The following is a 12244-nucleotide window of genomic DNA, read 5'->3' as shown; positions in this document are numbered from 1 at the left end:
GATACCAAAACATTTTGGACAATTCCATGCTCCCAACCTTGTGGGAACAGTTTGGAGCGGGCCCCTTCCTCTTCCAACATGACTGTGCACCAGTGCACAAAGCAAGGTCCATAAAGACATGGATGACAGAGTCTGGTGTGGATGAACTTGACTGGCCTGCACAGAGTCCTGACCTGAACCCGATAGAACACCTTTGGGATGAATTAGAGCGGAGACTGAGAGCCAGGCCTTCTCGACCAACATCAGTGTGTGACCTCACCAATGCGCTTTTGGAAGAATGGTCAAAAATTCCTATAAACACTCTCCTCAACCTTGTGGACAGTCTTCCCAGAAGAGTTGAAGCTGTAATAGCTGCAAAAGGTGGACCGACATCATATTGAACTCTATGGGTTAGGAATGGGATGGCACTTCAGTTCATAGTATGAGTAAAGGCAGGTGAGCGAATACTTTTGGTAATATAGTGTATATATATATATATAGGCAAGGCATAGCTACAACAAGGAACAATAACCAATCAAGAACCAATATTACCATTATTGGGCACAAAGGGCAAAGTATATCCATTATCATGCATCCCTAAAATAAACAAAACTAAAAAATAATAATAGTAATAATAATTAAAAAGGCACAGTGCTATAGCCACCAGGCATATAGAAACACACCTGAAACCAGCTCCTGAAACCAGCCTGGTTGCCGATCCTCATCATGTGACCAGCACCCATGCCCACTTTGCATCTGTGAACTGTTCTTGCTATATATTTGATATAAATATTTCTTGCTGTCACAGTTGGTCATTTGTGCGACACACTTGCTCAGCCAGAGATGACCACAACTTCAAAATATTTTCTGATCTTTGACAAGGCATTGCTCTGTGATCGGAAATAGGGTGGAGGTGATGGTCGTGAGAGTGAGGTGTGAAGTGTTGCAGTCTGGCTCTGCACTTCTTGTTTCTTTTAATACAGCTCACTACAAAACAGTTAAAACTTTATTCACTTGTTGCAATCTGAACCACTCTGAGAAGTTGGGATAAAAGAAAGCAAGACCCAGACCTTGTTGGAGCTGGAATAATAATCCATGTAGTGATGACATTATTCTCCTGCACACTGAAAGGTTTCATGCCTGTTCTGTACATTTCCTGTGTCTCTCCAAATATACACAAAACTGTAGTACTACTCTGAGGTTTAGTTTGAGAAAGGATCATTCTTTTTTTATTTGACTTTTCATTTCTTTGTCATCTGACAACTATTTTATTCTCTTACTTCTGTTGCTGTTATTATTTTATTCCACTTTTATAGTACTTGTGTTTTTTTCAGTGTACCTACTACTTCTTTGGTTACTGCTATTTTTGTTTTCATGGTTACTATTTTTAGTGTTGTCATTTTTTATTATATGCCATATGTTATTTGACAATCTAGATGTTAAGCACGTTGTACTGCACTTGTTTTCATAATAATAAATCATTATGACTGATTGATTGATTGATATAATTACCCATTCACTTATGACTATGATAACACATATACACTATATGGATAAAAGTACTGGGCCACACCTCTTAATCATTGAATTCAGGTGTTTCATTTAATCCCACTGCTACAGGTGTATAAAATCCAGCAGCTAGCCATGCATGAGTTTGGTGTGGAAGAACTTGACTGGCCCACGCAGAGCCTTGACCTCAACCCCATCAAACACCTTTGGGATGAACTAGAACAGAGATTGTGAGCCAGGACCTCTTGCCCAACATCAGTGTCTGATCTCATAAATGCTCTTCTGGATGAACGGGCCAAAATTCCCACAAACACACTCCAAAATCTTGTAGAAAGCCTTCCGAGAAGAGTGGGAGCTGTTAAAGCTGTAGAGGAAGGGACCAACTCCATATTAATGCCTATGGATTTAGAATGGGAGGTCAGAAAAGCTCCTGCAGGTGTCCATATACTGTACTTAGTTGATGAGGATGCTGGTCAGAAATTATTAGCAGTACATTCAAGGAGAGAAAATCCCAGGAATATATGGGCAACAACAGAATATAATCTGGATCTATGCTGAGCACAATTCAAAAAGTGACTTTCACATTGTTTCAACTCTCAGGCGCTCATTGTATATTGTCAAATCCTACCAAGATGACGCATAGGAACATCTATCTCTTCTGCTGTGTGTTTCTCACAGCTTTTCTTGTTTCTAAATGTAGGCAAAAACAAATTATGCGGTGATTACTTTATCCATTTCCCAAAAAAATACTTGCTGTTTAATTTAGAAGCCAAAGGCCCTGATGGCAAAACAGTGCAAAAAGAGATAAAAATGTAACCGTTGCAACAGGTAGAAGTGCTCTACACCTCAGCTACTGGACAAAAAATTGAATAAGTCAAATGTTTTCATCTAAATAAGCTCCACTGTCATAAATAAGTTACAGTTTCTACTTTACATCTCTCTTTATTTATTTCTCTTTTTTATCTTACCATATCAGAGTGTGAAGGAAGTTAAAAAAAAAATTGCAGTCATATAAATCTATTAGACCACAAAAAAAAAAAGCCTTGCCATGCGACGTGTGTCATACGCCCCACCTCCAACACAACGGTGCTAATATAGGTCACACAAGGTAAGAAACTGGACACAGCTACAGTTGACTGTGGAGGTAAGACACTTGATAGAAGGATGGTTTGTATTTAATAATTTTTCATGTCAAATTCATCTAAAATAAAATAAATAATCCATATATCTATAAATAATCTATTTAAAATAATATTTTTTATGCTGAAGCTGTGTATTTAAAGAATGCATTCTGTAACTGACTTGATTCTATAGCCATTCTGTTTTTCCTTCTGTCACTGTTCATTCTTTCATCAAGATGGCAAGGCTGTGGCTGCTCATTCTCCTGGGCTCGGCGTGGAGTCCTCCATGTCTGCCGTCGAGTGAGTTCACAGAACGCCTCCTTGGTACGCCGCAAGAGTGTAAAGATGCCGAATTTGTCCCAGGTCACAATCTAGGAGGAGAGGGCTTTGACATTGTCAAGATGGAGCGCAAAGGTGCCTATGTCATCGACACTGAGAAATGGGAGCGTGACAATGGCACTTGCATACTGTACAGAAATATCTACCTGAACAAGATCAAGCAGAAGATTCCAGTTGCTATGGCGGACTGGAGAGCCCTCAGCCAGTGTAAGGTGCAGGTGTCCAGCACTGTTTACGAATCTGCCGAATCTCTTGTCAATGACTCCACATCGACTGTGACCAATGATTGGAAAGTTGGCCTTGACATTCCTCCCTGTGTTGGGGTGGCCTTTGGAGGGTCCCACTCTAATGCAGCCACCTTTGCAATGCAGAAGTCTAAACAGGACATGTATACCTTTTTTCGCCATGCCGTCAACTGTGGCTTCTACAGGTGAGTACAGTCATAACTATGTGGGCATTTGATAAGGTGAATGACATTACCTGATTTAGCTGATTTGATTTAGTGCTGAATAAAGTAAGAAAAGATCAATTTTAGGGCCATTTGGCTTAAAATACGCATAATGAACATCAGCATACAAATATAATGACATTTAATGACATTTATATATATATTTATATACTGATATCATGGACTGTAACCTTATTTTATGCTCCCTGTGCTTTGCAGCTACAGAATGGTAACAGATCCTCCACATAGTCATGAATTTGATAAGGCCATCAATTCCCTTCCTTCAGTTTACTCAAAGAAAACCAAGCCGGCATATTATCATGTGATTGAGACATATGGTACACATTATATCATGCATGTGATCCTGGGAGGGGCACTGAGCTCACTCACTTCCATCAAGACTTGCCAGGCCACCATGAATGGACTGACAGAGACAGAAGTCATGGACTGTTTGACAGTTGAAGCCTCGGTTACATTTCCAGCCACTGCCAGGCTGAGTGCAATGTACAAACACTGTCAGGAAAAGAAGAAGAAGATGGGCTCTTACGAAAGTTTCAACAGCAGGTTCAGTGAGCGGACCACAGAAATCACTGGTGGAAAAGTCAATGATGCTGATCTCCTCTTTAATGCACAAGCAAACCGCGGAGCCTACTCCAGCTGGTTGGACTCACTGAAAACCATTCCTGATGTGATCCGCTACAAACTGAAGCCCCTGCACACAATCCTGAGAAAAAATCATCCTGCCCGTGCTGGACTGAAGAACGCACTGAAGCAGTACATTATAAGCAATGCGCTGGTAAAAAAATGCTCAAGAACCTGTAAGGTGGGACACAGGTCCAGCGCAAGGGACCGTTGTGCTTGTGTCTGCAACAGTGACCAGGTCATCAAGTCCAACTGCTGTCCTGCCGAGAAAGGCCTCGCAAGATTGAAGGTGTTCAAGCTGTCTGCGGAGAAGCTGTACGGTGACATATGGAGTAAGACAGATGGTATAGTGATGGTCAAATTTGGAAATCAGATAAAGCGTACCTCCATGATATTAAATAATGATAATCCTAAATGGCCAGAGATGTTTGACTTCGGACCCATCAAAATAGACCAGACAACCAAACTTGAGTTCAGTGTTTATGATGCAGACATATACTGGAACAGCGATCTCCTTGGCAAGTGCTCATTTTATCTGCACCGTGGGAAAAGGAGCGACAGCTGCATGTTTAAACACGGTACCTTCTTCTTCACCTACATGGTGGTGTGTGCGCCAAGTCTCGGAGGTTCGCAATGTAGAGACCACATCCCCTCTCCCATGGAGCCCTCGCTGGCCAAGGTCTTCTACACCAGAAATGGAGTCCTTGCTGGAGAGAGTGGGCTGCAGCAGTTTAAGTGGTTTAAGCAGTCAGGCTGATTGCAGAATGCTTCGTTAAGATTGGAGGGAAAGAAAAAATGGGTTATTACTCTGTTTCTTTAAGAATATTTTGCTATTACTTAATTGAGTATATTTGCCATCTGATTCTTGTTTGATTTCTATGTGCAAACCCTTAGTTTCCATCCTTATATATTTTTTCCAGTATTATCAAAAATGTCTGTAACAATCTCCAGCTTGATAAATCACTTCTTGCATCTCTTTCTTTGTAACATTAATGCTGCAAACTGCCAGTAAAGCATCAGCAAAGACAACACAGCTACCTGTCCATTTTTTTTTTTTTTTTTTTAAATACAAAAACACTGTAAATTTGGGGTTCACATCTAACACTCAGATGCATACAGAAGAAATGCTCAAGCATGCAAACACTGGCCAAAGTTTTTTGTTTTAATCTGTAGTGTGTTGTTGCATCAGTAAGTGATGGAGTCGAAAGTTGCAAAACAAACATGTATTTATATGAATATGGCGAGGATTATCCTTTGAGGTAAAACATTCATGAAAATGGGGGGGCCTCACAGTTAAATTTATATTTGCTTGTAAAAATCAATAACTTCTACAGACAGTGACAGCTGGAGAAAGAGAGATGCGAGACAGGTAGGTAATGGAAAGACAGGGGACTGAGGAAGACAAATGTAAGGATAGATGCATGGATGGATGGATGGATGGATAAATGGATGGCAGGTAGCTCCAGCAACATTCCAGCAGCCAAGACTGGCCTCATTGTCCTTAGTGTGTGTTGCTGCTGCTCTCTTCCTCCATGGGAGGGAGTACTAGGGCAAGATTGGAGGCTGATCCTCGTTATAGTGGTATCCCATAGCATAGTCTGTGACATACGCTGGAAGACGATGTGTTCTGTGAGGATGTCCAGTGGTCTCTGGAGCATCAGCAGCGGAATCCATATCATCTGGTGAACCCAATCCGGCTCGAAGGACCATATACTAGAAATGGGAGCTCAGGGAAATATGTCTGGTTGGGGTCGGCAGATATGGATGATATTCCGGTCATAGAATATTCCAGAGAGGATGATCAGGTTTATGGATTTATTTAGAGGAATTATGGGTTTGTGTGTGTCTGTGGGTGGTCTGAAAAAAGAAAGATAAAATGGATAAATTAGGATATATACACTACTCACAAAAAGTTAGGGATATTTGGCTTTCGGGTGAAATTTCAGGATGAACCTAAAATGCATTATAACCTTTACAGGTGAACTTAATGTGACCTTCTGTAAACTTTTGAATGCACATGTCCAACTGTTCAGTGTTTCAGTACTTTTTGCACAAGTTGCTGTTCTCTAACAAGGAGTTTAACGGCAAAATTCACATCAGGTGTTTGATGCTCCAGCTCATCGAGGTCGTATCATTAGGGAACGGCTGCTGGAGACTGGGGTACCTCAAATGGAGTGGCCTGCACTTTCTCCAGACCCGCATCCCATAGAAAACCTATGGGATCAGCTGAGTCGCCATGTAGAGGCTCGGAGCTCTGTACCCCAGAACCTCAATGTCCTGAGGGCCGCCCTTCAAGAAGAGTGGGATGCCATGCCTCAGCAGACAATAAGTCGACTTGTGAACAGCATGAGACGTCGTTGTCAAGCTGTAACTGATGCTCAAGGGCACATGACAAGCTATTGACACTGACATTTTTTGTTGTGGTATATCCACCACTGTTGTTGGCTTTTGCTTCAAGAAATTGTTTGAGATGAGGAAATCACCAGTGTATGCTTCTACTTAAATGCCCTACTTTTATGATATAATATCACTGTAGCGTGAACTTTTTACATTTTCCATAAATTTCACCCAAAAGCCAAATATCCCTAACTTTTTGTGAGTAGTGTATATAGATCTTAACACATGCATATATACACACACACACACACACACACACACACACACACACATATATATAGCGATATATATCGATATCTATATATCGATATATATAGATATATCGATATATAGATATATAGATATCGATATATCGATATATCGATATTGATATATCGATATATAGATATATAGGTAAGGGATAGTTACAACAAGGAACAATAACCAATCAAGAACCAATATTACCATTATTGGGCACAAAGGGCAAAGTATATCCATTATCATGCATCCCTAAAATAAATAAAACTAAAAAATAACAGTAATAATAATTAAAAAGGCACAGTGCTATAAGCCATCAGGCATATAGAAACACACCTGAAACCAGCTCCTGAAACCAGCCTGGTTGCCGATCCTCATCATGTGACCAGCACCCATGCCCACTTTGCATCTGTGAACTGTTCTTGCTATGTATTTGATGTAAATATGTCTTGCTGTCACAGTTGGTCATTTGTGCGACACACTTGCTCAGCCAGAGATGACCACAACTTCAAAATATTTTCTGATCTTTGACAAGGCATTGCTCTGTGATCGGAAATAGGGTGGAGGTGACGGTCGTGAGAGTGAGGTGTGAAGTGTTGCAGTCTGGCTCTGCACTTCTTGTTTCTTTTAATACAGCTCACTACAAAACAGTTAAAACTTTATTCACTTGTTGCAATCTGAACCACTCTGAGAAGTTGGGATAAAAGAAAGCAAGACCCAGACCTTGTTGGAGCTGGAATAATAATCCATGTAGTGATGACATTATTCTCCTGCACACTGAAAGGTTTCATGCCTGTTCTGTACATTTCCTGTGTCTCTCCAAATATACACAAAACTGTAGTACTACTCTGAGGTTTAGTTTGAGAAAGGATCATTCTTTTTTTATTTGACTTTTCATTTCTTTGTCATCTGACAACTATTTTATTCTCTTACTTCTGTTGCTGTTATTATTTTATTCCACTTTTATAGTACTTGTGTTTTTTCAGTGTACCTACTACTACTACTTTGGTTACTACTATTTTTGTTTTCATGGTTCCTCTTTTTAGTGTTGTCATTTTTTATTATATGCCATATGTTATTTGACAATCTGGATGTTAAGCACGTTGTACTGCACTTGTTTTCATAATAATAAATCATTATGACTGATTGATTGATTGATATAATTACCCATTCACTTATGACTATGATAACACATATACACTATATGGATAAAAACACTGGGCCACACCTCTTAATCATTGGATTCAGGTGTTTCATTCAATCCCGCTGCCACAGGTGTATAAAATCCAGCAGCTAGCCATGCATGAGTTTGGTGTGGAAGAACTTGACTGGCCCACGCAGAGCCTTGACCTCAACCCCATCAAACACCTTTGGGATGAACTAGAACAGAGATTGTGAGCCAGGACTCTCGCCCAACATCAGTGTCTGGTCTGATCTCATAAATGCTCTTCTGGATGAACGGGCCAAAATTCCCACAAACACACTCCAAAATCTTGTAGAAAGCCTTCCGAGAAGAGTGGGAGCTGTTAAAGCTGTAGAGGAAGGGACCAACTCCATATTAATGCCTATGGATTTAGAATGGGAGGTCAGAAAAGCTCCTGCAGGTGTCCATATACTGTACTTAGTTGATGAGGATGCAGGACAGTAATTGGGAATATGTTACCAGCACATTCAAGGAGAAAAAAATACCAGGAATATATGGGACAACAACAGAATATAATCAGAATCTATGCTGAGCACAATTCAAAAAGTGACTTTCACATTGTTTCAACTCTCAGGCACTCATTGTATATTCCCAAATCCTACCAAGATGATGCATAGGAACATCTATCTCTTTTGCCGTGTGTTTCTCACAGCTTTTCTTGTGTCTAAATGTAGGCAAAAACAAATTATGTGGTGATTACTTTATCCATTTCCCAAAATAATACTTGCTGTTTAATTTAGAAGCTAAACAGTGCAAAAAGAGATAAAAATGTAACAGCTGCAACAGGTAGTAGTGCTCTAGACCTCAGTTATTGGCCAAAATCATCTAAATTCATCTAAATAAGCTTCACTGTCATAAATAAGTTACAGTTTCTACTTATCCTAGTCCTATTAATACTGTAATACATACCTTTTCATATGTAATACATACCTTTTCATATGCTCATTCTTACATTGGTTTTCTATGCTTTTCTAACCCTCTGTGGCTATATTCCAAATATATTCTTTATGTATTTTTGCTGCATTTCATTACAATTTGCTGTTAAACCGCCCCCAGGGCCAACAAGGTGTCATCTTATATCTCACCATATCAGAGTGTGAAGGAAGTTTAAAAAAAGTGCGAGTGCAGTCACAGACATCGATTAGACCACAAAAAAAAAAAAAAAAAAAAAAAAAAAAAAAGCCTCGACATGTGACGTGTGTCATACGCCCCACCTCCAACACAACGGTGCTAATATAGGTCACACAAGGTAAGAAACTGGACACAGCTACAGTTGACTCTGGAGGTAAGACACTTGATAGAAGGATGGTTTGTATTTAATAATTTTTCATGTCAAATTCATCTAAAATAAAATAAATAATCCATCTATAAATAATCTATTTAAAATAATCTATTTTATCCTGAAGCTGTGTATTTAAAGAATGCATTCTGTAACTGACTTGATTCTATAGCCATTCTGTTTTTTACTTCTGTCACTGTTCATTCTTTCACCAAGATGGCAAGGCTGTGGCTGCTCATTCTCCTGGGCTCGGCGTGGAGTCCTCCATGTCTGCCGTCGAGTGAGTTCACAGAACGCCTCCTCGGTACGCCGCAAGAGTGTAAAGATGCTGAATTTGTCCCAGGTCACAATCTAGGAGGAGAGGGCTTTGACATTGTCAAGATGGAGCGCAAAGGTGCCTATGTCATCGACACTGAGAAATGGGAGCGTGACAATGGCACTTGCATACTGTACAGAAATATCTACCTGAACAAGATCAAGCAGAAGATTCCAGTTGCTATCGTAGACTGGAGAGCCCTCAGCCAGTGTAAGGTGCAGGTGTCCAGCACTGTTTACGAATCTGCCGAATCTCTTGTCAATGACTCCACATCGACTGTGACCAATGATTGGAAAGTTGGCCTTGACATCCCTGCAGGCCCTGCCAGTGTCGGGGTGGCTTTTGGAGGGTCCCACTCTAATGCAGCCACCTTTGCAATGCAGAAGTCTAAACAGGACATGTATACCTTTTTTCGCCATGCCGTCAACTGTGGCTTCTACAGGTGAGTACAGTCATAACTATGTGGGCATTTGATAAGGTGAATGACATTACCTGATTTAGCTGATTTGATTTAGTGCTGAATAAAGTAAGAAAAGATCAATTTTAGGGCCATTTGGCTTAAAATATGCATAATGAACATTAACATACAAATATAGTGACATTTAATGACACACACACACACACACACACACACACATATATATATATATATATACACACACACACAGACACACACACATATATATGTTTATGTATGTATGTGTGTGTGTGTGTGTGTGTGTGTGTGTGTGTGTACATATATATATATATATATATATATATATATATATATATAATACATCATGGACTGTAACCTTATTTTATGCTCCCTGTGCTTTGCAGCTACAGAATGGCAACAGATCCTCCACATAGTCATGAATTTGATAAGGCCATCAATTCTCTTCCTTCAGTTTACTCAAAGAAAACCAAGCCGGCATATTATCATGTGATTGACACATATGGTACACATTATATCATGCATGTGATCCTGGGAGGGGCACTGAGCTCACTCACTTCCATCAAGACTTGCCAGGCCACCATGAATGGACTGACAGAGACAGAAGTCAAGGACTGTTTGACAGTTGAAGCCTCGGTTACATTTCCAGCCACTGCCAGGCTGAGTGCAATGTACAAACACTGTCAGGAAAAGAAGAAGAAGATGGGCTCTAACGAAAGTTTCAACAGCAGGTTCAGTGAGCGGACCACAGAAATCACTGGTGGAAAAGTCAATGATGCTGATCTCCTCTTTAACGCACAAGCAAACCGCGAAGCCTACTCCAGCTGGTTGGACTCACTGAAAACCATTCCTGATGTGATCCGCTACAAACTGAAGCCCCTGCACACAATCCTGAGAAAAAATCATCCTGCCCGTGCTGGACTGAAGCAAGCACTGAAGCAGTACATTATAAGCAATGCGCTGGTAAAAAAATGCTCAGGAGCCTGTAAGGTGGGACACAGGTCCAGCGCAAGGGACCGTTGTGCTTGTGTCTGCAACAGTGACCAGAACATCAAGTCCAACTGCTGTCCTGCCGAGAAAGGCCTTGCAAGATTGAAGGTGTTCAAGCTGTCTGCGGAGAAGCTGTACGGTGACAGATGGAGTAAGACAGATGGTATAGTGATGGTCAAATTTGGAAATCAGATAAAGCGTACCTCCATGATATTAAATAATGATAATCCTAAATGGCCAGAGATGTTTGACTTCGGACCCATCAAAATAGACCAGACAACCAAACTTGAGTTCAGTGTTTATGATGCAGACAAATACTGGAACAGCGATCTCCTTGGCAAGTGCTCATTTTATCTGCACCGTGGAAAAAAGAGCGACAGCTGCATGTTTAAACACGGTACCTTCTTCTTCACCTACATGGTGGTGTGTGCGCCAAGTCTCGGAGGTTCGCAATGTAGAGACCACATCCCCTCTCCCATGGAGCCCTCGCTGGCCAAGGTCTTCTACACCAGAAATGGAGTCCTTGCTGGAGAGAGTGGGCTGCAGCAGTTTAAGTGGTTTAAGCAGTCAGGCTGATTGCAGAATGCTTCGTTAAGATTGGAGGGAAAGAAAAAATGGGTTATTACTCTGTTTCTTCATGAATATTTTGCTATTACTTAATTGAGTATATTTGCCATCTGATTCTTTTTTGATTTCTATGTGCAAACCCTTAGTTTCCATCCTTATATTTTTTTCCAGTATTATCAAAAATGTCTGTAACAATCTCCAGCTTGATAAATCACTTCTTGCATCTCTTTCTTTGTAACATTAATTCTGCAAACTGCCAGTAAAGCATCAGCAAAGACAACACAGCTGTCTGTCCATTTTTTAAAAATACAAAAACACTGTAAATTTGGGGTTCACATGTAACACTCAAGTGCATACAGAAGAAATGCTCAAGCATGCTCTTTTTGTTACACTTGCATTAGGTCATCTGGTGAGCTTGGAAACACAATACGAGGGACTTCACAATCAACATGAGGAAGTAATCAGGGGTGGAAGTAACTCATTACAATTAGTGTACTTACTGTAATTGAGCAGCTTTGTCGTGTAATTGTACTTTTTGAGTGTTCAGTAATTTTAGTCCAACTGAAGTAGGTTTTGACTACTGGCAATTATTTTGAGTCATGTACTTGGCTACATTTTAAATTACATGCTTTACAGAGTACAGCTTTGGGGGCTGTGTATATGAAAATTGCATCAGAGACTGGCCTTTGGTCACATGTGAGGGTATTTGTAATGAATGGTTAGCCATGGAGGAAAAGGTAAAGAGTGGCTTTATTTTTTTAGGTTTTTTATTAAAGGAAT

The 12244-nt window shown here is 40.4% G+C and overlaps 2 protein-coding genes across 3 annotated transcripts; both read left to right on the top strand.

Moving 5' to 3' along the window:
• The first annotated feature begins 2625 nt into the window (after nucleotides 1–2625).
• LOC115366148 (perforin-1-like) lies at nucleotides 2626–4816 on the top strand. Of its 2 annotated transcripts, none has more exons than XM_030061559.1 (3): nucleotides 2626–2632; nucleotides 2846–3378; nucleotides 3616–4816. In XM_030061559.1, the coding sequence occupies exons 2-3, from the start codon at nucleotides 2846–2848 to the stop codon at nucleotides 4793–4795; spliced, it is 1713 nt and encodes a 570-aa protein (XP_029917419.1). In that variant the 5' UTR covers nucleotides 2626–2632; the 3' UTR covers nucleotides 4796–4816. The 2 variants fall into 2 exon arrangements, with proteins under 2 accessions (XP_029917419.1, XP_029917335.1); XM_030061475.1 differs by having other exon boundaries at nucleotides 2629–2655.
• Nucleotides 4817–9371: 4555 nt separating this feature from the next.
• On the top strand, nucleotides 9372–11497 carry LOC115364116 (perforin-1-like). Its single transcript, XM_030058549.1, has 2 exons — nucleotides 9372–9913; nucleotides 10294–11497. Exons 1-2 carry the CDS (start codon nucleotides 9372–9374, stop codon nucleotides 11471–11473), a joined length of 1722 nt encoding a protein of 573 aa, XP_029914409.1. The 3' UTR covers nucleotides 11474–11497.
• The last annotated feature ends 747 nt before the right edge of the window (nucleotides 11498–12244 follow it).

The sequence above is a fragment of the Myripristis murdjan genome, chromosome 1 (genome assembly GCF_902150065.1).
Source record: "Myripristis murdjan chromosome 1, fMyrMur1.1, whole genome shotgun sequence".
Classification (NCBI taxonomy): domain Eukaryota; kingdom Metazoa; phylum Chordata; class Actinopteri; order Holocentriformes; family Holocentridae; genus Myripristis; species Myripristis murdjan.
The sequence above is the reverse complement of the archived record's forward strand: the minus strand, read 5'-3'. Positions and strand labels throughout refer to the sequence as shown.

What these genes read in the sequence shown, in the direction of transcription:
- LOC115366148 (XM_030061475.1), top strand. An exon ending in GTCAACTGTGGCTTCTACAG is followed by an intron (nt 3,379 to 3,615) that starts GTGAGTACAGTC and finishes TGTGCTTTGCAG; the next exon opens with CTACAGAATGGTAACAGATC.
- LOC115364116 (XM_030058549.1), top strand. Translation starts at nt 9,372, where the DNA reads ATGGCAAGGCTGTGGCTGCTCATTCTCCTGGGCTCGGCGTGGAGTCCT. An exon ending in GTCAACTGTGGCTTCTACAG is followed by an intron (nt 9,914 to 10,293) that starts GTGAGTACAGTC and finishes TGTGCTTTGCAG; the next exon opens with CTACAGAATGGCAACAGATC.